Source organism: Doryrhamphus excisus, linkage group LG8 (assembly GCF_037039965.1).
Source record: "Doryrhamphus excisus strain RoL-2023G ecotype Guam linkage group LG8, RoL_Dexc_Guam_v1.1, whole genome shotgun sequence".
Classification (NCBI taxonomy): domain Eukaryota; kingdom Metazoa; phylum Chordata; class Actinopteri; order Syngnathiformes; family Syngnathidae; genus Doryrhamphus; species Doryrhamphus excisus.
In genome coordinates, this window is record NC_136364.1 from 8,197,230 (window position 1) to 8,222,638 (window position 25,409).

At 42.8% G+C, this 25,409-nt stretch overlaps 3 protein-coding genes across 12 annotated transcripts in view; 1 reads left to right on the forward strand and 2 right to left on the reverse strand.

Annotated features, from left to right (window-relative positions):
* Positions 1-1,938, forward strand: part of axl (AXL receptor tyrosine kinase) — a 25,768-nt gene extending 23,830 nt beyond the window's left edge. The window contains exon 19 of the mRNA XM_078792710.1: positions 189-1,938. Coding sequence (XP_078648836.1) covers positions 189-645 — 457 coding nt within the window. The 3' untranslated portion in view covers positions 646-1,938. The remainder of the gene's footprint in view (positions 1-188) is intronic.
* Positions 1,037-5,988, reverse strand: LOC131134314 (galectin-4-like). Its single transcript, XM_078792976.1, has 13 exons — positions 5,962-5,988; positions 5,849-5,914; positions 5,642-5,730; positions 4,613-4,817; positions 4,431-4,544; positions 3,765-3,827; positions 3,660-3,689; positions 3,388-3,474; positions 3,274-3,300; positions 3,160-3,189; positions 2,514-2,602; positions 2,222-2,387; positions 1,037-2,135 (listed from the first exon to the last, which is right to left on the reverse strand). The coding sequence occupies exons 1-13, from the start codon at positions 5,986-5,988 to the stop codon at positions 1,989-1,991; spliced, it is 1,140 nt and encodes a 379-aa protein (XP_078649102.1). The 3' UTR covers positions 1,037-1,988.
* Positions 5,989-7,287: 1,299 nt separating this feature from the next.
* Positions 7,288-25,409, reverse strand: part of ryr1b (ryanodine receptor 1b (skeletal)) — a 66,005-nt gene continuing 47,883 nt past the window's right edge. For 5 of the 10 annotated variants that reach the window (XM_078792713.1, XM_058079402.2, XM_058079401.2 and 2 more), the window contains 28 exons: positions 24,771-24,870; positions 24,604-24,683; positions 24,414-24,490; positions 23,124-23,197; positions 21,411-21,428; positions 19,564-19,644; positions 19,406-19,494; positions 19,206-19,334; positions 19,021-19,125; positions 17,149-17,178; positions 15,113-15,142; positions 14,953-15,034; positions 13,580-14,889; positions 13,415-13,500; positions 13,173-13,347; positions 13,016-13,102; positions 12,657-12,911; positions 12,434-12,564; positions 11,862-11,904; positions 11,623-11,756; positions 11,501-11,561; positions 11,280-11,426; positions 10,106-10,240; positions 9,879-10,035; positions 8,827-8,891; positions 8,649-8,749; positions 8,520-8,571; positions 7,288-8,437 (listed from right to left, as the gene is read on the reverse strand). In XM_078792713.1, coding sequence (XP_078648839.1) covers positions 8,342-8,437; positions 8,520-8,571; positions 8,649-8,749; positions 8,827-8,891; positions 9,879-10,035; positions 10,106-10,240; positions 11,280-11,426; positions 11,501-11,561; positions 11,623-11,756; positions 11,862-11,904; positions 12,434-12,564; positions 12,657-12,911; positions 13,016-13,102; positions 13,173-13,347; positions 13,415-13,500; positions 13,580-14,889; positions 14,953-15,034; positions 15,113-15,142; positions 17,149-17,178; positions 19,021-19,125; positions 19,206-19,334; positions 19,406-19,494; positions 19,564-19,644; positions 21,411-21,428; positions 23,124-23,197; positions 24,414-24,490; positions 24,604-24,683; positions 24,771-24,870 — 3,930 coding nt within the window. In that variant the 3' untranslated portion in view covers positions 7,288-8,341. The remainder of the gene's footprint in view (positions 8,438-8,519; positions 8,572-8,648; positions 8,750-8,826; positions 8,892-9,878; positions 10,036-10,105; positions 10,241-11,279; positions 11,427-11,500; positions 11,562-11,622; positions 11,757-11,861; positions 11,905-12,433; positions 12,565-12,656; positions 12,912-13,015; positions 13,103-13,172; positions 13,348-13,414; positions 13,501-13,579; positions 14,890-14,952; positions 15,035-15,112; positions 15,143-17,148; positions 17,179-19,020; positions 19,126-19,205; positions 19,335-19,405; positions 19,495-19,563; positions 19,645-21,410; positions 21,429-23,123; positions 23,198-24,413; positions 24,491-24,603; positions 24,684-24,770; positions 24,871-25,409) is intronic. The other 5 variants (XM_078792715.1, XM_078792717.1, XM_078792716.1 and 2 more) reach the window with 2 other exon arrangements.

Below are 25,409 nucleotides of genomic sequence, written 5' to 3' on the forward strand. Positions count from 1 at the left end.
CCGCACAGTGATGCCCGAGGGTGGAATCGAACTCAGGTGTCATAGCTTTGTGGCCTGTGTGTTAACCACTCGAACACCGTGCAGCTTGGAAATAAAAATGTCAATTAAAATCAAGCTGCAGCCATCATGACCCTCATGACCCTGGAAGTGATCAGTGACGCATTAAAGTAAAGATGTCTTCTCCTCAGATACGCTCTGATGTTCACCTGCTGGCTGCTGAGTCCAAAAGATCGCCCGTCCTTTGAGTCACTGTGTTGCGAGCTGGAAAAGACCCTCGAGGACCTGCCGGACCCCCAGGACCCGGAAGAGATCCTGTACGTGAACATGGACGAATCCTCTATGGAGCTGGGTGCCGTAGGCGGCTGCGACCCCACAGGGGGGTCCGCCCCTCTGTGCCTGAAGGGCTTGGAGGTGACCACGGCGGAGGTGCACCGCCCCAACCGCTATGTCCTGTGTCCCCAGCACGAAAGCAGCCGAGCCCTCGGAGACTCCCTGGAGAGTCTGGACATGCCCGTGTCGTCCTCCGCAGCCACGCTGCCCCTGCACCCATCCCGACATTCCACCCCCAACCTTACCCCCGCGCCCACGCCCACCACCGAGCTTCTGGAGCAGCGGGAGGAGACCCGGAAGGTTCCTTGGCAGTAATGAAGTGGAAAGCCTCTTATATTTTTGTGGGAAAAGAGGCTATAAGACTGCATGAAATCTTTTTTTGCACACACACACACATTCCATGTCTTTTTTTCTCCTAAAAGTGTTGTCACATGACTGTTAAAAGTTCAGCACCTTCTGGAGGCGGCGTCGTTGTTTGACACCATCACTGATGATGAACATTCCTGCCGTTTAGCTAAAAGGACAAAACAGGAAAACTCTGTCGCCGGGTCTCATGGCTGTCTCCGCTGACGGTACCAAACAGTCCAGACGGTCCAAATACTCCCAAGAAGCACAGTGACTTTTATTTTCTACGCTGATTTTTCTACCTTACCAACTTTTGCACTAGTGTATTTTTCACGTCAAGGTTTTGTGTCTATGTGTATGCTTTGTTTTTTTCCCCACTTTTCCATGTGATGAGCGCTTTTTGCTCTCAACACTCGTCTGTTACAAAACAGCAGCAGCTGGCATCTTAAAGGCACTTATTTTATACTCGGTACTGTATATATTTTATACTTGGTACTGTATATATGGGCCACCTTTTCTTATTGGATTGATGGAATTAGGACAAAAAGTGTTTAAAGAAGGTACGCCGTGAATTGTAAAGTGGTACAGTAATCCCTCAGCACTTTGCGCTCATGCTGTTTTGTAGTGTAATATGTTTTTTAAAAAATGCATATTTAAGCTAATTTTATGTATTTTCTTTGTTGTAAGTGAAGCATAAAAATGACTAAATGAAGTCAAATACAAATATAAGGCATTCAGAAGGCGCATTCAAAGACGTTGTGATATGTAGTATTCTACACTGGTCACTAGGTGTCAGTAATGTTACTGTATTAAGTAAAACACACAAGAACCAGATTGGCTTTTAATGCAAGTTTGAAATATTTCTCAACAGGCACAATAATCCCGAACGCTAATCCACACCAAGATAAAACTCAATGAATTTATGTCACTTATATACTATACAATACTGGGTAGTAGGAGTGTGTAGGTGACTATAGGGGTGCTATTTCATGTTGATGCTCTAACGATGAGAATATTATTAAATTCACTTATTGCAGCCGTGTCTGGAACCAGTTACGATAATTGAGGGATTACTGTACTTTGCATACTTAGCTAGCCGTCCATGTTGAATGTAGATGCTGTGATGAACGTGCCTTCAGAGCTCATACAATGCCCCCCCCCCCGTCCATGTGCTGACTGAACAAACCACCTTTATTGTGTCACTTTTATGGTTTTATAAAGTTATCTCCTGCATTTTGTACAAAAAATGGTGTTTCCATGGAGACTGTGTGTGTGTGTGTGTGTCGAGGTGTGATGCATGCAAACCGGTCGCTTCAAAAGTGGATGTAAGAGATCTGCACGTCGCCGTCCACCTCCAGCATGTCGATTTCATTAACGGCCTGCACGCGGTGCGTGAAATCGAACAGCGGCTGCCCGTTGACAAAGACCTTGAAGCGGTCGCTCCCGCAGCGGATGGACATCTGGAGAGAGGACAGGCAGGAAGGAAAGAATGCATGACGACCGTAGGTAAGCCGGGGACGGCGGTGGGGAAAAAGCCAGCACTCACGTCAAAGTACTGTCCCTCCTTGAAGGGGCTGACGCTGAGCTGGCGCTCCTCTTGGCCCCAGCGGCCGCCGATCATGCTGTTCCTCACCACCACACCGTCCCTCACGCGGGGGTTCATGTGGAAGGCGATGTCGCGGGAGCGGCTGGCCACAAAGTTGATGCTGATCCTGGAAAGGATGTGAACAGAAATGAGTCCTTAATAAGTTACTGAATCAATTTTGGGGGAAGATTCTTTTCTGGTAGCAAGATCCAAAAACCCATGAAGAGGGAGAAGTCACCAAAAGCTCAAAAACCTGTTAGCTTGGTAGGGCACCATGCCTCTGATGATGATGGTCCTCTTGGAGAACATTCCTCCTGGGATCATGCTGGAGTAAGGGATGGGCTGCAAGATAACAGCGTCACAACTTTTCATTTTCAGATAGTCCCTGACATAATTCATCAACTTTGCTTAGACATGCTAAATATTGTTTGTAATTTTGTTGTACATTGTTGAATTTTTAAAAGCGGTAAATTTAAAAAATGACATTTATAGTTGATGGCACTGGCTATAATGAGTGAGATTGTGTATCGGCAGAATAGCATCCTTAAGCCAAATGTAAAGGTGTTCCTTCATGAGCACTGCAAAGATACGAAGCCAAGGTGGGCATCCATGCACTTGCTTTGCCCATTTTTTTTGTCTTAAACCTTCCTCTTTTAGAAAAGAAAAACTTGTATGAACATCCAGCAGCAACACAACATTTTGGCATGACTACTATTTTAATGAAAGCTGAGAGGTGTTAACCCGATGACGGCACTTCCGGAAATGAGACTGAATAGATAGTCCACATGTTTTTGTCTAGTGATGTCGAATAAAAATGAGAATCATATATGTATCGATTTTTCAACAATTTCGGCTGCCGGTTAGAAAGCCAATACTGAGCATCTTTTGTCCATACTTACAGGGTTATAGACAGGCTGTCCTCCCATACTCTGCAATAAAAACACAAAGAGACATGAAGCATGAGCAAAGAGGACATGGTGAGACGTGAGTGATCGGTACTTTTGTCTTCTTACCGGCAGGTTTGATCCCGGGAATCCTCCCTGACAGAAACAAAAACCCCAAAAAAGACTTTGTGTGTAAAGTAGTGTCATTTACATGACATGCTTAATGTTAAGGAAGTTGCTTACCCCCATGCCACCTCCCATTCCTCCTCCCATGCCACCTCCCATGCCTCCTCCCATGCCTCCTCCCATGCTTCCTGGATATGCCCCATGCTGCAAAGGAAATGACGCATGACCAATGAAGACTTTGTCACTGATTTAACTGAGTGAATTTTATTGAAGCCTTACCCCTCCACAGTCTGTCGGGTATCCTCCATGCTGCATGTGGGAAAAGACGTTAAGACATCTTCCAGCTGTGTTGAAGTGAAAGACAAAGATGGCAAACAAAGGTAACGTACCCCCGAGCCTCCTCCTGGGTAGCATCCCTGCTGGGAAGGGAACATGCCTCACAATTTTGGCAGAATACTGTATGAATGGTTTGATGCTGGAAATGATCTACTTACGCCCATGCCTCCGCCCATGCCTCCGCCCATGCCTCCGCCCATGCCTCCGCCCATGCCTCCGCCCTAAAAAAAAGTTAGGTTTATGGGCCGCTTCAACTGCCCAACAAAAACCTGAATAACCCTTTCCCAGAAAGCGGCCCCGTTCATTGAAAAACGGCCTTCCTGTTCCTGCCAACTCTCCCTGTCCTTTCTCTGTGGCATGGCACACAGGAGCTGTCTGCCCCTTGTTGACGAGGGACATTCTGCCTAGCAACAAATGTGTCACATGGCCAGGGACAAGAATCCAAACATTCTATTTCAGTAGTGTCCAAACATTTTCCACCTCTTGCTGAGGAATCAAAGGATGTGGCACATATTTTAAAATGAATTATTATTAATATGAATTCAATAATTCTCTATATTTTGACTACTATGTCGTTAATTATATATTAATATCAATGTGTTAATTGTACTGGTTTTTATATGTAAATACAGAATTGGTTGTTTTGCTCTTTTTTCCTATTTTTGCAGAGATTTTTTATTTTTTATTTTAATTCCACCATGTTCCACAAGCCAATAATAAACGAGCCCCCAGGCCACAGTTTGGACACTCCTGTTTTATTTGGTTTTAGTTGTTTTTTGAGTGAATTTTCCCTCCAGCAAAGTGTAAAGCTAAAATGGTCTCACCCCGATGACGTTGATGGTCTGTACGGAAACGTCTCCTCCAATCTGCAAGCCACACACTCTGGCCAAAGGTAGACGGTGGTTGAAGGTGTGGAAGTCTTTCCCGTTGACCTTACACTACAAGACAACAACGAGCAAAGTGACGCGGCGTGCTACTGAACAACGGGGCTGTTGCGCCGACAGACCTGGTAGCCCTGCGAGGAGCACACGATGACCATTTCAAAGGCCTTGCCCTTGCTGAAGGGCATGTGGTGGACTTTCTCCTCCGGATCCCAGGCCGCATTCTGGCGAGTGTTGAAGACCACCCTGTCCCTGCCGTCGAAACGGGGGTTGAAGTGGAGGGCGATGTCGCTGGAATCAGACTGTCCGCACAGCAGGTTGATGAAGAACCTGAGGGGGAGCGTGCATGTCAGCAAATATGGAGGTGTGTCTCGGGTTGAAGGAGATGGACTTTGAGAAGGGAGGGATGCATGATGAAAGATTTTTTTTTTCCAATGAAAGCTGCTGCACCCAGCGTGAGCACACAATGGCTTGCATTCCTTGTGGAATCTGATGGAAACATGGAATGTGTCATGTCTTTGGGTTGAAGACATTAATAATTCATATGTTTCATAAATTAGTTAAAATGAAAGTAATAAATAGCTAAAAGTTCTAATTAATATTGTTAAAAAGGCTAAGGTTAAAAAGTTTAGAGAGTGAGACATCTTTTTGGGGCCACTAGAGAGTGAGTGCTCTTCGGTATAGACAAGCTTTGTCGTTTTCTCTGGGTGAAAAGCAGGCTGGCCTCACGGCAGAAATGAAACGGGAAAACCTCATAAACACGCTGAAAGTTGCTCTAAACGCTTGTTTCTTGGGAAATTATCATCTTTGTAAGTATATTGGTGTATAAAGCACTTACATAGACGCATTTTCTATTTCAAAAGTTGTACTTGTTTTGTCAAGTTTGCTAACTTCATGCTACTGCTAGTTTGTATTTACAGTTGGTGTACGTGTGTTAGCTAACTGTTAGCTGATATGTGTTTAGCCTGCAACATGCACAGTATTGGAATTTTATTTTATTTTTTCTGTATGTTTCAGTTATTTTTCCATTTATTTTTTTTTACAAGGAAGCTTCATAAAGCAAGAAAAGCAAGTTTTCTTCATTGGTTCGCTGTCTGTCTAGCAGCATAGACACACGTGTTGTGAGGACATCACAGGATGCTTGCCGGGTTCACCTGGTGATGTGGTCAGGAACAGATCCCTGGATGTAGATGGACGCTCCCTCCCTCAGACCCCCATAAATGGGTCCCAAATAGGGGATGGTCTGCACAGGGTTCAGGAACGAACACAAATGCTCAGCAGGGTGCAATGTGATTAATACAAGAGCATTAGAAACGAATAGAAATAAAAACAAGAACGCCAAAAGTCAGAGCGGTACTCACAGGGCCGTAGACAGGCTGGTAACCAGGTGGAGCGACAAAGGTCATGGCGGTGGTCGGTGAGGCGCACTAGCAGGCGGGACCAGGAGGTTCTGCAGGACCTTTTATACGTGCACCCAGGGTGAGGTACTGAGCACCGCCATATTTACTTTAGAGGCAAATTAACCTTTAACCTCATAAAGAGGAGTGGCAGGATACAATGTTCTCATTCCAACCCCACCATGAAGCCTATTTTAGTGGTGGAAAGAACGATCTAGTCCACCCAAGACAAACAGAAACATAAAGACGCTTATCATCCGAGCGAGTATGCGGACTTGTGGGCGTTTCCCACCATTTTGATTTAGATAAAGATCGGCAGGAACAAAGACGCGTGGAGCATATGTAGCGCACTGCCACACGTTCACGTTCAAACACCCCATCAGTGTCGCCCACAGGAGTGGCTGTGGTGGGGTTGGGTGGCGGAATGATGTCATCATCTCATTTGCATAACTGACCATGATGCAGCTGTAATCAAACAACAAATGCACCATCTTCTATCACAGCTTCTTTTTGTTGTTAATGTAAATGTGAAATATGCGGAATATGAGGAACTCCCTGTTGATGCAGACTTCCCGACATTGGATTCAATAGTGTTTCTCATCGTCTTTAGCAAATTTCTTTGGCCCTGTGGTGGGTTATTTAGCAGCCTTACAGGACAAACACGCTAGTTGAAGTTGGATTTCTTATTAGTGAATGGAATACTTTTGTAGTTGGAAAACCTGTTTACCTTCTTAAATACCATTTTAAAATTATTAGAGCCCTCTCGACATGAAATAGCACCCCTATAGTCACCTGTACACCCCTATTACACAATATTCATTCATTCATTTTCTACCACTTGTCCTCACGAGGGTCGTGGGCGTGCTGGAACCTATCCCAGCTGTCTTTGGGCGAGAGGCAGGGTACACCCTGGAATGGTCATTACCCAATATAGTAGACAAAATAAGATGTAAATAAGACATAAAAAACACCCACATGTTAACACTGGAAGAGTTTCTTGTTCCTTCCGGTTTCTGCACAGTACTTCCTGTTGTGGATATTGTCTGACCAACATTATGTATCATCACTATTTCTTTGAATGCATCTTATTCATGCCTTACATATGTATTTTACTTTGATTTAGACATTTTTATTTATGACTAATAAAGGCTGTAGTCAACCACACAAGAGTGGTGATTTAGTCATTGATATATTTTGAAAAACCTTGATCACAGAAGACATCTCACCCTTTTTAGATTCTCTCCATTTTAGTCTGATTGCTCGCAAAGTTGCCAACACTCACCCTTCCTACTACATCTTCTTCTTCTCCGGTCGCATTATAATGTGTTTATGTAGCTCCAAATCTATTTGCAGCAGGCTACACATCCACATCCTATACTGATTTGAGTGTTTTTACACTAGTTTGTGTGAGGTGGAGGCAGAGACAACAGCCTGCCAACAAACATGCAAAATGAGTACACATGAGCCCCGCCTACTTGATTGAACCTGTTTATTGTGAATGAAAACAGAGTTCAGTCAGTCCGCTCGAAGGCCGCTTAAGAATGCTCTGCGGCGTCTTCACACCTGAGAGTAAACACACACTCAAACTGATCTTCCTTGACACCGTCACGGTGAAGAAAGCAAACAGATGCTGGTCTATCAAAAGGACCACGAACACCCACCCCCGACCCACCCAAAAAAACAACAAAAAAAAAAACAAGCGACAGTAAGTGGGGCAACACGGGACATGTTGACATCCTCCAAAGAAAAATAAATAGATGTATCTTTATGTAAAATATGTCTTCTCATCAAAAGGCCCTCGCACTTATTTGGGAGGTAAGTCAACTACATTCGCTTCTTCTCCGAGTCAGCCTGTGAGCCAGAAGGCCACAAACAGTCGTCTGCGTATAAACAATAAATAAATAAAGCTGGCAATGGTAAGACTTGAGAGTGCAAAGTGTCTGTACAGCTGACTCACGCTGCAGCCAATCACACGCTTTGATGATACTCTGCTCTTATTAGCACGGCAAGTCCAGCCCTACGCCTCCCCCCCAACTATCAAGAAAACAGCTGAGGGGGCTTCTGAGGCGGTCCTGCCAGGGCCGCACATCCTACAACAGTTAATAAAGCATATTCCAAAGCAGTGACTTTGCTATAGGCACTAAAACACAGCGTCCACACGCTCACCTTCAGGCTCTTAAGAAGATGATGCGTTTAGGGACAACATTGAGTGATGAATGAAGGAGGCGACCGTTGCGTCTCGAAGCAGCTGATATGCAAGGCAATCTATGGACATGACCGTTAAAAAAGGCCGCTGGCGTCTTTACCGTGATGCTAACATTTGATGGAAGGTGTGTGCTGCAGGTGTACTGTAGTGCAGTCAACGTGTGCATAGCATGACATTATTGAGTTACTGATATCTTTCCTCCCTTATGAAGTTCCTTCTTCCTTCTTCCTCCTCATCGACACAAGGCAACTTTATCCCAGCTGATCCTCATACTGCTTCCGGAAGCAGTCTCCGGCCGGGAAGAAGTCCCAGCAGCGTTCCTGGTACATCTTCCACACATATGACTCCTGAGAGACAAAAAACGGGGTAAAAAAACAAAAAAACAAATTCCCATCGGAAATGACTTTTGACATGGTGATGTGAGCCGACCTGTCCCGTGTGCTCCGTTTCATCCTTGTTGATTAGATACATCAAGAAGAACCTGCAAGGCGAACATGAGGGTAAAGGCATATTGTATGTCCAAGTATTTTGGTGGAAAAGATAAAAAGCGACACTGACATATAGTTGGCCAGGTTATGCTCCTCTAAAGTGTGCGTCTCAAAGCCGTGCGGCGTCGTGTCAAAGTAGTCGCTCCCGATCCCGCAGATGAAGCACTTTGTCTGCAGGACGAGACAACAGGAAGTTGCTAAACGTAAGCATGGGGGAGACGCGAGCGAAGCAAGACTGGTTATCTCACCTCCATGTCCTCCCTGACCTGCTCCTGCTGGTCTCTCAGCTCTCCAAAGGCGTCGATGATCAAACCTTCAAGAGGAGCAGAGTGCTTCATGCAACATGCAAGCTCCTCCAAACAATGTTCACACATTCTGGTGGCACAGTAATTAGAATAAAATATTATATGCAGTAATCCCTCATTTATCCTCTATTATATGTATGATTCCTTCTTTATGAATACAATATTTTATAGTCATGGCATAGAAAACCTGTTTTTTTAACATTATTAGATGCCTCTAGACATGAAATAACACCCATATAATCACATTTACATTCATATTAGGCAAAATAGTAGATATATTCAGAGAAAATAAACATTTTATGGCAGTTTACCCTGTGGGGGAGCACAATGGGTGGCAGACTGATGTTGGGTGTTAAAGTTTGTTGTGGGCTATGGCTGAAATATATACATAAATATATCTTATAATCATATGTATTTTTGCATTTTTGCATAAGCATAAAAATGGCCAAATGAAGTAAAATACACATATAAGGCATTCAAAGACTATATGTAGTATTTTACACTGGTGAAATTGACAAGACAATAGCCACTACAAGTACTGTAGTGTTATGTTTTATTATGTTAGGTAATATGAGTGTAAAGGTGACTATAGGGATGCTATTTCATGTCTAGAGGGCTCTAATAATGTTAAAACACATATTTAGAAGGTTGTTAAGAGGTTTTCTACAACAGAATATTCAATTTATAACTATCATGGTCGGGTCTAGACCCGATTACCCGCAATAAACAAGAGATTACTATAGTGGGGATAGTTTGGAAAAGTCAACCTTGAAAATAAAGAAAGTCCACGTAAGGAACATATTCAAATCCTTAAAATCAAAAAAAGTTTGGACATCCCTGAAATGGGCTTTAATGTTAAAAAGACAATATTTTTAAGAAGTTATCGTGCCTATCTGGAGTCTAAATGATGTGTTTGAATACTTTTCACAAGTTGGACAGCATCCTGAACTAAGGCCGACGTGCACCAACGATGCTTCTGAGTGGCGCCTTCATACCTTGGATAATGGCCAGCAGGATGACGATGACAAAGAAGAAGAAGGTGATGTCAAAGACCACTCGGTAGAGCTCGTACTCATCTCCCGCCGGGTCCTCGATCTCGTCTCCTATGCCGCCGCCGGCTCGCACGCCGACGTACATGTGGAACAGGTAACACTGCGGAGGAGGGGGGGAAGGATCATTCCTTGCCGTCTAAAGCCTCGTCTACCGCCGCCCTGCCACTTACCGTCATCATGTCGTCACACTTCATGTCGGGCTCGTCCTCATCCTCGCTCTTGTTGTAGAACTTGCGGAAGAAGTTGAAGGCCACCACGGTGTAGAGGTACACCACCACGGCCAGCAGGCCCACCGTCATCATCAGCTGGGAGGAACACAAGCAAGGACAGGGTTTCGTATACGTTCATTTAATTGTGGCAGCGCACCACAAACACATTTGGACCACCACCGATACAGTATACTTGGCACTAGCTTTTTAAAAATGTTTTAGATTTGCAGCTACCTCACAAACACAATATATGGTACTGCACATATTAGATCTGGGGTGTACAAAGTGCAGCCTGGGGGCCGTTTGCATTTTTAGTGGCCCACGACACATTCTAAAAATAGCATTTAACAATAAATCTAAAAAAAAAAAAAAAAGCAAACGTCAGTTTGCAAAAAAACTTGGAATGTACCAAGAATTCAGTCAAAGTATTATGGAAATGAAGTCATAATTCTGAGAAGAATATTTACAAGAAATAGTTAGTAGTTGAAATAATAATTAATTTAAATGATAAAAAATACAAAAAAGCAGCACAAAAGGAAAATCATGAAGAAAAAAGTATTAGGACTACAGACAAAAAAGTCGCAATTTTCAAGAATAAACTTCTAATATTATAAGGAAAAATAATTAGTAGCATGAAGTAGCATGATATATTGAAAAAAATTATTAATTCATGTTATTTTTAAGTCATAATATTATGACAAACAAGTTTTTTAATGTATTTCTGTTAAATTAGGCTGAAAAAATATGGCAATAAAGTCATAATTATGAGAAGAAATGTTACAAAATCGTTAAATAATTTTGTTTTTAAAACTGCAGAAATTGAAAAAACACATATTATGATAATAAAGTCAATATTAACAGAAGTGCAATATATATGATATTATGATGAAAAATAAGATATTAGTAATAGAGTTAAAATATGTAATGTTGTATTTTGTACATGATCTCTAAAATCCCAGTAAGTCAATATCTTTATGTTCTATTATTAAAAAAGCTTTAATGAACATCTCAAACCTTTTTGCGATATGGACGATTATGCAAATGAGGGAATAACATCAAGCAATCCAGCCCCGTAAAGAGATTGCAGTCCTGCGGTTCATCCTTGATGATGCACAATGACGGTGAGCATACGCACCTGCTTGCCGTTGTGTGTGACAGAGGACAGGATGGTGCGCAGGGTTTTGACGCCCATGGCGATGTCCAGGAGGTGAGCGGCGAAGAAGAAGTTGTTGTAGTGTCCGAGCAGAGACATGAGCATGTACCATACCAGATACAGGAAGGTCTATACAAGGAACACAAAACATCAAGTTAACTTCCTCTTTGCTGAAATGACCACCAAAAGCGTCTTTAACTCACATTGTCCGTGAACACAACACCAAACTTCCAGATCTGGTACTTGATGTCGATGGATGTTATCCTGCAGAATGGAGACATGTTTGCTGTGCGATGTTTGAAAGTAAAGAACATGCACAACATACCAGCTGAACACAGAGTTGTCGGGTTCGGGCTTCTTATCGTGCGTCATGGCGCTGACATCCAGAGAGGCCAAGTCCATGCCCAGCAGCTCCGCGATCCTCTCTCTGCCGTAGATGTCACCATATTTATCCAACACCTACACACACACACACACACACACACACACACACACACAGATGGTTCTCCGGACGAAAAGCCAAATTTGCTGACCCGTGCTGTTCTTCGGAGGTGAAGATCTCACCTTTCTTTTCACAAACTTGTCCCAGTAGTTGTTAGGGAAGGTTCTGCAGTGAGAAATAAACAATCAATCTTCTTCTCGAAACAACGTTTATCACTCTATCACGACTAGAATACATTCATTCATAAATTGCTGTTTTGTGGTTGAATACAAGCTATTATTAGCCCCAAAAATATGAGAGTAGGTTCTGTCCAAATGTATGATTTTGGCCCCTGATTTATGACCCCATATATGTCATACATTTTCTCTGATTAATCTACCATATTGGGAAATAGGAGTGTAAAGGTCATGTCTAGAGGGCTTTAATAATGTTCAAAACCGTCTGGAACCGCTGTGGAATCCACTTTTCGCAATGATGATGATTTTTTAAAACTTTTTATTTGATTTTATTAAATCTCATAAATCTCGACTATAATAACAAAAAAGCTTTCGTAGATTCAAAAATCTTTCTTCTGGTGGCTAACAATCTAAGTAATATCAACTATGTCATACCTTGATAAGACGTGAATATAGCAATACTATTTGAGTTACTACTACTAAGTTGGAATGGCCGCCACTTTAGTATGTGATCTTACGGCGTGTTGAGCACCAGTCTGTCCCACTGGCCCTTGATGTCGTCATCTTCAGGCTGCTCCGTCACGTAGACGCCATCAAACTCCAGCTTTCTGGCCAGCTCCTTCTCCCTCTTGAAGATCACCAGAGGAACCTGCGAGTGAGGGGGGAGGACACAACTTGCATGACGCCCACGAGAAGACAAAGAGGAGAAATATTTTAGCAGGGCAAAAACGACAATGTCACCTTAAGGCAGTTGTAGCCGATGATGCAGAGGAAGGAGATGATGGTGTGGACGATGCTGAGGAACGCCAACGCCGGCTCCATGTATCCCGTGCTCTCCTCCAGGAAGTAGTACATGGGCCCTTCGTCTTCATCATCCTCACCACCATCTTCAAAGCCTGATCCTTCCTCATCCGCACCAGAGCCTTCAAATAATCCCGAAGCCTCAAACAGAGCAGAACCTTCCAAGTCCTCCTCTCCTGGTGGACTGTCAGACACCTAAAGACAAGAGGAGACGCTGACTTCCTGTTGGAAAAGGGTGCTCAACGGCATTTCAGCCGCACCACACAGGGACGAAAAAGTTGCAAAATAAAAAATAAAACCTTATAGAAGAGCAGGATGAAGTTGAGGGCAAAGGCGATGAAGAGGGCCAAAAAGCGCAGGTTGTAGAAGTTTCGGGAGAGGTAGTTCTAGAAGGAGATGAAGTCACTGGGTTAGTTGTTTAGGTCCAGTAGATGAAAGTCAATCGCTGATGCTCACCATGAACTTCACCCTCTGAACCTCCAGCTCGTTCCAAAGCTCGAAGCCTTCCTCCACGGGTTTCTTATCCTTCTTTGTCTTCGTTGTCACCGTCTGCTCCTCGATTTCTTCAGGTTCTTCTTCCCTGACTTCTGGCTCAGGCTCCACCTTCTCGGTCTTCTCTCCATTCTCGGTGCTTGGAACGAGACAAGGTTAACGCTTTTCTGAACATGTTGATTATCCGCGCAATTTTTAGTGCTCACTCTGCCTTCTCTGTCTCTGGAACTGCCTCTTCTTCAGCAGGTTCCACATGTTCTTCATCTTCTTGTCCTCCGACTGTAGCAGCCAGCTGTTGCAATCAATGCAGATAAGGAACCATCTCGTGAATAAAGTCCATCTGACAGCTTTCTACTGAACCGAGTGCTTACCAACTTCCTCTTCAGCAGGGGCGTGCCCTCTGGAGTGGGAGGTTCTTCTGGCGTGGTCTCCCCAAAGTCTCCAAGTCCTCCAGGAGCGTTGAAACCAGGCAGGCGTCCGCCTTCTCTCTCCTCGCCGTCCTCCTCTTCTTCCTCACCTCCTCCCACATCCAAGAGGTCCGCTGCTCCGTCGGTGTCTTGGACTTCCCTCGCTCCCGGCTCAGGCGGCAGGTCCCCGTGAACTTCATCCTGCGTGGGGTCGGGCATGCTGGCGAGAATCTCTGTCACCGTCATCTTCTTGGCGCCTTCCACCAAGCCTCCGCCAAAGAGCACCTTCCAAATGAGCGTGAAGAAGCCCTTGCAGATGTTGTAGACAAAGATCAAGATGCCCATGAGGACGGTGTAGATGAAGGTGGCCAGGCCGATCACCATCTCCTTCACTGTCATCTTCCGAAGCTTGCGGTAGCGCCGCCGCAGGTTCCGGAAGGTGAACATGTTGAAGAAGTTGACCACACTGGCCAGAAAGTCCGCAAAGGCCGAGGTGGACTCTGGAGCTTCTGCTTCTCCGTTGCCTTCCTCTCCTTCTCCAGAGTCTCCTTCCTTGCCTGCCTCCTCCTCCTCTTCGTCATCATCCTCCTCCTCTGCGCCGTCTCCCTCAGGCTCCGAGATGGAGGCGGCGATGTTCATTTCAAAGATGGTGTCCTCGCAGAAGTTGACAAAGAGCTCCATTTTCTCGCTCTCCCCGCCCTCGTTGACCACGTCAAAGATGAACTGCCGCTTGGACTCTCGCACCTGCGGCATCTCCCACTGGTTGCGGTTGGCCTCGCTGATCTCGAAGTAGATACGCTCGATCTTGCGGCTGGCGCCCATGATCTCGATGCGGCCCAGGAAGGGGCGGAAGTAGTTGAGCACACTCTCGGCCTGCTCCAGGAAGTTCTGCAGGCGCGTGTCATGGGGGACGTGCTCCGACAGGTTGGTCAGGAGGACGGCGATGTTGAAGCCGATATCTTTGGCCGGCTCCTGGAATCGATCGGCAAACTCCTCAAAGTTGATCATCTCGTTCTCGTCGGCCTCCGAGCAGGAGAGGAGGAACTGGATTTCTGAGGGGGAGTACTGCTTCTGGCTGTCCATGGCCTTGGAGAAGTCCTTCTTGGAGATGAGCCCGCGTGGATCCGTCACATAGTCGCGGAAGGCGTCAGAAGCCACAATGTCCTTCAGTTTTAGGAACATGTCGAAGAACTTGAGGATCATCTCCACATTGCTGGAGGACTCCACCAGCATGTCAACCATCTGTTTAGCTATGGTGCCGTTCACTACGTTGCCTGCAGGAATGCAAACCTAGCTTTAGGTCACACCACGGCGAGGAGACGCTGACTCTCACTGACCTTCAAGCAGAGACAAGAGCATCACCACCATGTCCTTCTGCAGATCCAACAGTTCCTTCAACAGCCCAATTTGACTGGAGTCCTGCAGAGAAGCCCAAACAAATTGTAGAGAAAATATCCCTCTGAGAAAGGAGTTGCTGAGAACTTTGAGAGACGCTACCTCACAGGGTGTTCTACTCCAAAAATGATCCTGGGGTTTGCATTTGTTTTGAGAAGAATACACTTTTAACACGGCAAAGAGCACACATGAAAGCCAGACAGACACTGGGAACTAAACTGCCAGCGTCGCCTTAATCCTGACTACAGCCTGGGAGCGAGGGAGACATATACACGGGGAAAGCACAAACTCAACTTCCTGAAGAACTGCACCACAACCATAAAAACACTATATGGACAAAACTACTGGGACACGTAGCCATTCCACGTACACTAAGTGGAAATGTACACAAATATCAGGTTGGAAGGAAGCTGGCTTGTGCAAAATTCCGAATTGAATAGAGAATTCCAATTCACATTCCAATTCGATGAACAGGAAGTATTAAAATTCCAAATGAAGAAGTACAATTTAAATTATATGTCCAGAATCATGTTTTACGGTATATTTCATACATGTTTTTCAATTGACGGCCAAAACGTACGGCAACATTTACCTCAGTTAGCATACACTTTACCTTGGTTAGCGTACAATATGCTGTGTTATTAATACACTGCATTTTTTTAAATGACTGAACATCCTTGTTAGCAGCCTATTAGCTTGCTAACTCATGGAAACAAGAAGTGAAAGTCAGCTCCATCGCCCGTCTGTGACATCATCAGCGGTTGACGCTGTAGCTCTTTGCTACCTAACACAGTTACAAGCCCCCAAAATGTTTACACAAAACACCCAGTTATAGTCCCACATGCATAAAACAACATACATGAAAGGAATAAATGAACATTTAAGGTTACTTTTACCCCCTGAAGAGGTGATTATTGCAAAAGACACAATGTGGCAGTGAGCTCAACATGGACAGCACTTTGGTGTTTTGCCATGAGTTCTTGAATTTCTTGAATTAAGTAGAGCCTCTCACCTTCTTTATCCAAATGCTGGCACTTGTAACTTTTTCTGGCTCCATTTTGAGCTTATTTTTAGCCGTAAAAAAAAAAAGAAGCAGTGATCTGAGGTGAGAAACGCTATTGAATTCAAGAAATAACTCATGGCAAGACAGGAAGGCGGTGTCTGTGTCTGAATGAGATGAGAGCCCACTCTCTCCGTTCATTCCACATATAGAACCAGCGTGCAGACAGATACAGAGTGAACCCTCTTGTCCTCTGGCCACACGCATGTTCCTTTAGCCAGAAGGTCAGAATTATGGACCTGGATTTTTATATATTTTTTTTATATTTATTTTATTATTATTTTTATTATATTTTATAAATAATTTTACTATTTGGTACTTCCTGTACTTCCAATTCAACATCCAGTGGGGTGGAGCCAATTTAATTTAAATCCTAATTCTTCAAATTAATTCAACTGCAATTCCAAATTCAGAATTTTGCACAAGCCTGTTTGGAAGGCCTTTCAAGGAAGATTTTTACGTGTTGCAAAATCACATTTATCGACCTCGCTTTGTGCACTGGGAACAAAAAAAAAATCGTCCCACAAAGTTGGAGGTATTCAATTGTCCAAAATGTCTTCCTAAGATTGGGAAGTAAGATTGATGGACAAACTCTGGTTGACTGATTCATTGGTTGAGAGCTGTGTCCCAGTAGTGAAGTGGATTGTGGGTAGATCTCCAGGAAAAGAGTTTGCATGACGGCCATGCATCCATTTTAGCTTTGACTTTACTGTGGATCCTATTCAAAAGCCAGGAAGAGAAATGAGGTTAATATTCACATTGTGAGGGGTTGTTCAAATAAATAAACAAAAGCAAAATGAATGAAGGAAGGTTCCATCACAGCCTTGTGGGACTGTTACATTCATTCTGGAGATGTGTTTTTTTTTTTTAAATCAAAGAACTATGAAAAAGCTTTATTTTGTCATCACCATAAAGAATGTATTGTCCTTGTAAGCGTCTGCGTGGTTTCACTGCATTTACTTCAAGAAAATGTTCTAAAAAGGGAAAGTGTGAGAGAAACGTGATGGATGCAGCTGGTAAAACGTGGCGTTGGCGTGGAATGAACGAAGCGTGTTTTAAACGGGGCAAAGAGTCTTACGCCGTTTGGTTGTCCAGGATCTGGATGCATCTAGCGGGGTTGCACATTGAAGATAAAAATGTTACCTGTCAATCTTCTCTGCTTACGTCTTTACATCAACTTCAGGTGGAATGTTCATTTAGAGCAGGGGTGTCCAAAGTGCGGCCTGGGTGCCATCTGATTTGTTTGGACGTTTTTTTTTTCCATAGTATTATGAGAAACAAACAAAACAGCAAGTAAAGTAGTAATTTTTGGAAAATTAGGTTGCGGAAAAAGTTTTAATGTCACAAGAGTAATGTCAAAATATGATAGGAATAAATTATAAGGAGAAAATTTAAAAAACAACAGCAGAAATGGTAAAAAAAATTATAAAATGGCTTACAAAAAATGGCTTACAGTCCACCTGGAATTATTTGTTTTATTTTATCTATTAAAATGCCATACAATCTGCTATATGTGCATTCAGGGGCACTTTAAACATCAGACCTCTAGCTAGCTATCTATCAAATCTTGAAATGAAAATGAAATAAAACCATTACCATTACATATTTGTTGACTTTGTCTGGCACCATGGGTGAGGTAGTTGTTTAGATCGCTGCATGTGAAAAGCGACTTCAGCTATCAAAGGCTATCAAATGCTATTTAGTAAAAGCGAATACAATTATGCAACAAAAAAAAACAATAAAGGTTGAGTGGTAAGCTGCTAAAAAAGTTTTCATATTATGGGAATACATTCAAAATATTATGAGAAGAAAACATCCCAAGATTATTGACGAAGAAAGTTGAAAGGTTTACAGAAAAATTGCATCAAAGGTACCTTTTTAACCTTTTTCACAAAGCTGCAATGTTATATATATATATCTACATGTGTTGCTTTGCATTTAATATCAAAACGGCCATTGCATCCTTTCTGTTTTCACTATGTGGCCCTCTGGAAAAGGTTTGGACACCCCTGGTTTAGTGGCTTTACTGCTCTTATGTCCAGTCAACAACATTTCAGCAAAACAAACACACCAAAGCAGCATCTGTAAATGTAACATTAGCTGGTTGTTAGAAGAGTTACACACACACACACACACACACACACACACACGCACGCACACACACGTGAAAGCACAAGCACACAAGCACTGGTCAGTAGAACACCAGGAAAGATATCAGCTGTATGGAGTGGATGCTAGGCAATCACAGAAGGTCAAGAAGGAGAACATATTCCATCAGTTTATGATTGTACACATTGTTGTCAGCCATCTTTGCCAGGATATCAATAACATCTAAAATGCACTATACAAAAGGTGAACCATGAATTTCCGCAGAGTATAATTCCTTAATTATAAATGGAATATTTTGGTATTTAGAACGTAGAAAAACCTGTTCTTTGCCATATTTAGCTAAATACCATTTTTTAACATTAGTAGAGCCCTATAGATATGAAACAACACCCCTATGGTCACTTTTACTCTCCTATGACCCAAAATAGTGGACATAATAAGAAAAGATAAACCATCTCAGATGTAAATAATATGGACAGCGTACTTCCTGAGGTGACTTAAGCCCTAAAGGTTGACCTGTGTGGGAACAGAATAGACATAGAATGTCCTTGCAAAGAGGCTGAAACAATCCAGCAAAGACAAAAAGGGTAAAAAAAAACTAGTAATGAAAGTTAATAAAACCATGTAATAATAATAATAATAATTAAAATATATACATACTTTACTCTGTAGGGACCATAAGAGAAACAGTTGACAAAATTAGTCATCTCGTCATTCATTGTGATTGTGTACATTTTTATGACTGCAGTTTTTTTTACACATTGACGTGTTACTATTTACATGATCAGCAGGAGTGTCCCTGAACGTAGCACCATCGCAGAAGAGGCAAAATTAGCCCTACCTGAGCAAGTTTCATCATCATGTGAGCGAAGACGTGCAGGAAGCCCACCACGGCGTCCCACAACCTGCTGTGGGCCAGAGACTGCTGGTTCCCCGTGCACGGACCCTGGCAGACACAAAAGTGGGCCGGGTTTGAGCGTTGAGATTTTTTCCCAGAGCTGATACGACCCCATACAGGTGTTCTACCTGGATGTACTCTGTCAGGCTGTTGAAGACCTGCTTGGCCACTGTCATGGCTTTGGAGAAATTCCTCTTGCCGGGCTCATCGATGATGTCCTTCCCCGAGTAGTACCAGTAGAAGTCACTGATGGACTCCTGCACGACCACGACAACTTCAACCTCGATGTTGTGATCTTGTATTGCAGAAAAATTTCCATGAAGCTCACCTGGAGTCTCAGAAGGTAGTCCACGGTGCAGATGATGACATTGATGGTGGTGGTGCTGCCGGTCTGAGTCCTCAGGTAGTTCTGGAAGTCTAAAAAGGCGACATGATGTGCACATGTTAGAATTTGCAGACACTCTGCTTACTCTGATTGTCGCTCACCGTTGTTGTGGCCCTCGCACAGCAGTTGCAGGAAGCGGAAGAGGTCACACGTGAATTCATCGTCCGCCATCACCTTCTCATCTAATTGGATAGATGTCAATTATTCCGCAAGTCCGGTTTGTATAGGGATTCAATGCAGACAAAAGGGATTACTGTGTTATGATTTCTCATTTTAAGCACTTTTGAAGCAAAACGAATAAAATCTGAGAGAAAAGAATGCATTCCGCCTTACATGCAGCATACCCCACAAAGAACACAGCTCAACTGTGAAATACAGTAATCCCTTGCCACTTCACGCTTTGAAATTAGTGTCTTCACTCAATCAATTTGAAAAGTACATTTTTACATGTTTTACGTTTGAATGTGGCCAATAACTACTCAAACGATTTGCATATTTAACAAAGAAAGCAAATAATTTTGCATGAATTAAACATTTTCCAGCATAAAAATAGCTGAATTAGCTAAAATACAAATATAAGGCATTCAGAAGACACATTTAAATGATTCTGTCTACTATATTGGCTAATCGGAGTGTAAAGGTGACTATCGGGTTATTATTTAGTATCTACAGGACTCTAATGTTAAAATGTACACAGGTTTTCCATGTATAAATCAACTTATATTTATAAATAAAGAATCCTATGGCACGGAACTTCACTTATCACGGAAGCGACTAACCACGATAAACGAGGGATTACTGTACTCATGTTGACACCATGATGGCACGCTATCATGCAGATCAGATCTACTCAACTCTAAGTGAAAAGCATCTCTAATGTCATCAATGTGGCGCACATTGGGCTGTTCACATTCAGTATGTTACACGTCACTTATTACATGTCATTCATTGCAGAGGCACAGACATGCACTATTTTACACACAAAACACTGTCACGCTACACTACATACTGGCAACTATGAACTATGAACGAATGATAAATGAGCATCACAAACAACAAATATTTGCAATGACGGCCTGGAATGGAACCATTCCAAACAAAAAAAAATATCCTCTTCCACACCAGGTGGCGCTATAACATCTAAACAGTGAGGCCCATTATAAGCTTGAAGAAGGTACTTTTCCAAAAAAGGCCCAACAGCGACAATGCTGAGTCAACAAAAGGGGGACTGGTTATGTGTGCTACTTTCAAATACAGTTACAACCCACTCCGATAAATAATAATATTGTACAATAACAAAACAGGACTAGCTACGTGCACGCTGGAAGTCTCTAAAAGTACATACATTTTACTCTTTTAGTCATTTTTTTTTCACTGCACTTTATTTCACCACTGATGTCGACCGATCACATTTTTATGCTGATACCGGGTTGATAATTATCAGCACCGGTAATTATGGTACATCCCTAGATATTAAATTTATTACTGTTGCATGTAATTATTGTATTTAATATTTGTATTTTACATGGTCTTCATGCGCTCCATGTGCACAGTGTGAGTGACTTAGATGGTGGACCGCCGATACCATGCTCGCATATAAAGTTAAAACAAATGTAAAGTTGACTACTTTGCGAATCAAAAGTCTGTTTAGTGACCAGAAATACCTGAAGAAAACACACAACTTCCTGTTTTTTATTGTATTGTAAAACTGTGCGTGTTCTTGTAGCCAAGGTCTGAGTTGCAGTAGATCTGCGGATCAAACACAAACAGCCAGAGATGATGGCGATGATGGCGATGGGGGCGATGAGGGTGATGAGGGGGATGAGAGCGCACCAGCAGCAGTGCTAGAGCACGTTTAATCAGTTTAGTTCTATGGGGGCCCTTGAGCGAGGGATGGAAAGCAGATTAATCTCACGGCAAGGTGAGTGTACCAGCTACGTTCATTTACCGCGTTCAAGCTTCTTATCTGACAGCGGCAACGTGACGGACGTGAGGTTGAAAGAGACGAGGGAAGAGGAGGAGGAGGAGGAGAGAGAAGACAAGAGATGCGGTGAGTCCACAAACCTCAGTGCTGTCAGTGGATGAAGAAGACTTGAATGCATCAAATCATGGACACGACAACAAGGTCCCGTGACAACATACACACACCCAGTCATACAGATGCACACAACAATACACAACACAACACACACTGGACCTGGACATTGTAGCTTGATGATGTCCCTGACATCAACGTTGCTTAAACATGTTATATATTCTTTATATTTATGTTCTACATTGTTCAATAGTTGAAAGCAAACTGTAAATGTGTAAAAATGATATTTGTAGGTAATGGCTACAGCCATGACGAGCTCGCTCTTGTTGTTCAGTCTCATTTCCAAAAAGTGATGCCATTAGAGTACTAGCATTCAGGTAAAGGAACATAGCGCTGTACGAGATAGAGGACGTTCACAGTGATTACAGCCAAGATTTCAGTCATCTGTCAGTAGTTTTCGAGAAAAAAAAGAAACATTTGGAGAACATTTTGACTTAAGACATGGAGATGGAGATTGAACACACAAAGGTAAGTGTAAATTACTAAAGTGTAAGTTCCTTCAATTGTTGATTTCTATATGTGGTTTATTAGTTTTTATTATATGCTGTTTTATTATTATTTTATTTATGTATTTCTGATTGATTTCTTTTTTTTATTTTTTCATCTTATTTTGTGTAGTAAATAAAAATGAAGATATTTGAGAAAAGTGGAATGTTTTATCAGAGCTTTTCTTGTGGAAAACCGGAACCAAAGCACTGAAAAAGTATAGGAGCAAAAGCATTGAAGACAGTTATTTATTTATTTTTTTCTGTTTTTAATGAATATGTTTTTGTTGTTTTTTTTTTAAACCTGATGCGGCCCAGCCTCACCCAGGCCTTATCTCCAGTGGCCCCCGGGTAAATTGAGTTTGAGACCCCTGTCTTAGAGCATAAAGGGGTCTTGAAAGGGGTCATATTTTGTCACCGCCGTTGATCCCGCCCCCAACAGTAAACATATATCTGTGAAAAGATGTATATCTAAGCTTTACAGCCTTGTCGCTATCATGGAATAGTGTATAGAAGACATGGCTTACTCTGTTCTGTGGCAATTTGGATGTCATTTTTCTTGTGTTTTTTTTCTTGTGTACTGGCAGAATAGCGTCCTTTTTCAAAATGCGTTTATAGCGCACTTTCAAGCCAAAGGCTTCTTGTCATCAGTGATATGATCACTGCAAAGAACAGAACTGGAGGTGGATGTCCATCCGTCTACTACCATTGTTGCCTTAAACCTTCCTCTTTTGGAAAAAAAACTTACATTATCACTGGGATATAGTAAACATCCAGCAGCAACACAACATTTTGCATTTTGGTATTTCAATATATTTTAAACTATTTTAATCTACTGAACCAAGTCCACCATCTACCTTGAGAGGCATTTGTTTACTCTGCTTTAGCTGAGAGGTGTCTGTCACCTTGATGTAGTCACGGAGATTGAACATAGCAACCTCGCTCGTCATGGGGATTTTCCTGCTTGTATATTATTACAAACAATCTATAACACATTGAAGCAAGGTTGATGAATCATGTCAGGGACACGACTATACGTATGTACTAATGACGTGTGTGTGTGTGTGTGTAAAGTACTCACTGGTTCCCTCTTCTGAGACCATTCCAAGTCCTTCTGCCTTGTTTTGTCTCTCGAAAGCATTTAGGTCCAAAACACTGTCACAAATCACACACTGTTAATTGATCGCATTTAAAGGGAGGTTATGCTGCTCATGTTAGCGGCTTGGTGGGTAAGTAGTAAGTTTGTTCTAACTAAATAGGCCATAAATCAAGTTGTGTACAGGGTAAATCGGCATTCTTGTCCATTATGCTGCTCTCTCATACTCTGTTGCGATTAGTCCACTCCCGCCGCTGCTCAGAACTGTATAGAGACACACACCAACCCTCAAAGAGTAATATGCTATTGGTCATCAGCAACGGTACATTTTTTTCTTGGATATACAGTAATCCCTCATTTATTGTGCTATCCAAACCCAACCGTTGTAAGTTAATCTCTACAAAGTAGGATTCTTTATTTATAAATGGAATATATTGTTAATTAGAGCATTAAAAAAAACTTTTACAACCCTCTATGTACGTTTTTTTTAACATTATTAGAGTTTCACCAACTCACATTAACCTCTTTTCTTGAGAAACTTTGGACTGTCCCGTTTCTATGTCCGGATCGGATTCAGGATCCAACACATATGGCTGTATGTTAAAAGTGGACTTTAAGTAGATTTTAAAAAGATAAATTGCCATTTAGTATCAACTCCTATAAAGTTGATTTCTGCAGCTATCGCACAACACCGGAAGTCCTCCTAAGCACTTGGGAGCATGACCAACCACAGCGGGGGACAGGTCGTGGGTGGAATAAATTAAATCAGACAGTTTTCTTGGGAAGCACAGATTCTGGAAGATCTAGAAAGCTCTCTGTGCTGATTATTGTGTGTAGCTGCTCTATAGGAGTCCACAACTCAATACAAAGGGCTGAAAAATTAGCATAATAGGTCCCCTATAACATATTTTGGACAAACCGTAACAGAGTGAATGAGTGAAATTCAAAGGGTGACAGCAGGAGAATTCAGGCATGGAATTGTGCTTTGTTGGTCTTTAACTTTAACTACAAATCTTTCCATCACTGTCGTACCCTGGTTTACTGTACCCTCAATTTCTTGGGTGGATGAAGAATGGCCTTATGATATATACCAGCCTCATAATATGGCACTTCATGTTGAACAGGAGTACAACATTCTACATATTACATATTACAAGTCTGAAATGAAGGATATGGTCCCTTTAAAAGGTCATGTGAATCACTGCCTGTGTTTTGTTCCTAACTTTTGGATAATGCAGTGGAAAAGTAACCCAACAGCAACACTTTGTTAGAGACCTGCAGGTTTGCATCAGAGCTTGAACGCTGAGGAAGAATCCCACATCCTTTTTGTCCTTCAGGTAGTCCAGCATTCTCTGCATGCAGACAAAAACACATCAGAAATGAATGAGCAGCCGGTGATAGTGTGAGGATGTTGTGAATGCTGGGAGACGGTGTGTATGGGGGGTTGCATGTCTGACTTACTGACCTGCTGCACATCACAGTTGCCTCCATTGAGGATGGAGATTCCCAGTTTCAGTGTGGAAGAAACCATGGCTCCAGGCTCACCTGGCACAAACACAAAGCTAACTTTCAGAAACAAAAAATTTAAAAAGAAAAAAAACCTGTGTGGCATCAGTAGTCCAGAGGAGTTACCTTTGCAGGCGCTGATCATCTGCAGGACCATCTCCGCAGCGCCGCGGTTGTGCAGCCGGGACTGTTGGTACAACAGCCTCTGCTTCTCCATCTCCTTTTCCTGGGGAGCAGAGCAGGAGGGAGGCGGCTGTAACCGTGCCAACACAGAGTGCACTGCCCCCCCACACTCGCTCTCACGCACACGCACACATTCGCATCTACTGGAAACAGTGTGCATTAGATTTGGGGAAAGTTATCCCAGGCGCTTGATAACTTCCACAAGCTGCAAACGTGATGCCAGCCAACATTTGGGTCCAAAGCGAGACACTCACTCACACACACGCATTACACTGTGCTGCATGCAACTTCTGCTTGTATAGCGTTATAACTGCTTGTTAAAGAGGACACTGTGCACTGTGTAATCATGGTGCCTGTGCAGCAACAAACACACAACAAGGCACACAACAATTGGCAAGCTTGGCTTTCCGTCCCCTTTACTCTTTTGCTCAAGAATCCCTGACATTTGTTTCTTTAGGCTTTTTCCTGATTACGGAGTATTGTTTGTAATTATGTTCTACATTGTTTGATTTTTCAATGTGAATGGTAAATTCACAAAAACTACATTTATAGTTGATGGCCCCACCCACGATGAGCTAGCTT

Excerpts from the sequence above, each read along its gene's own strand:
- LOC131134314 (XM_078792976.1), bottom strand. The coding sequence starts at position 5,988 with ATGGCGGTGCTCAGTACCTCACCCTGG. Across the intron at positions 3,475-3,659 it reads ACCCAGGAGGAGGCTCGGGG|CATGGGGCATATCCAGGAAG; the intron begins GTACGTTACCTT and ends TTTCCTTTGCAG. Across the intron at positions 2,603-3,159 it reads GACAGCCTGTCTATAACCCT|CCCATCCCTTACTCCAGCAT; the intron begins GTAAGTATGGAC and ends GTTATCTTGCAG.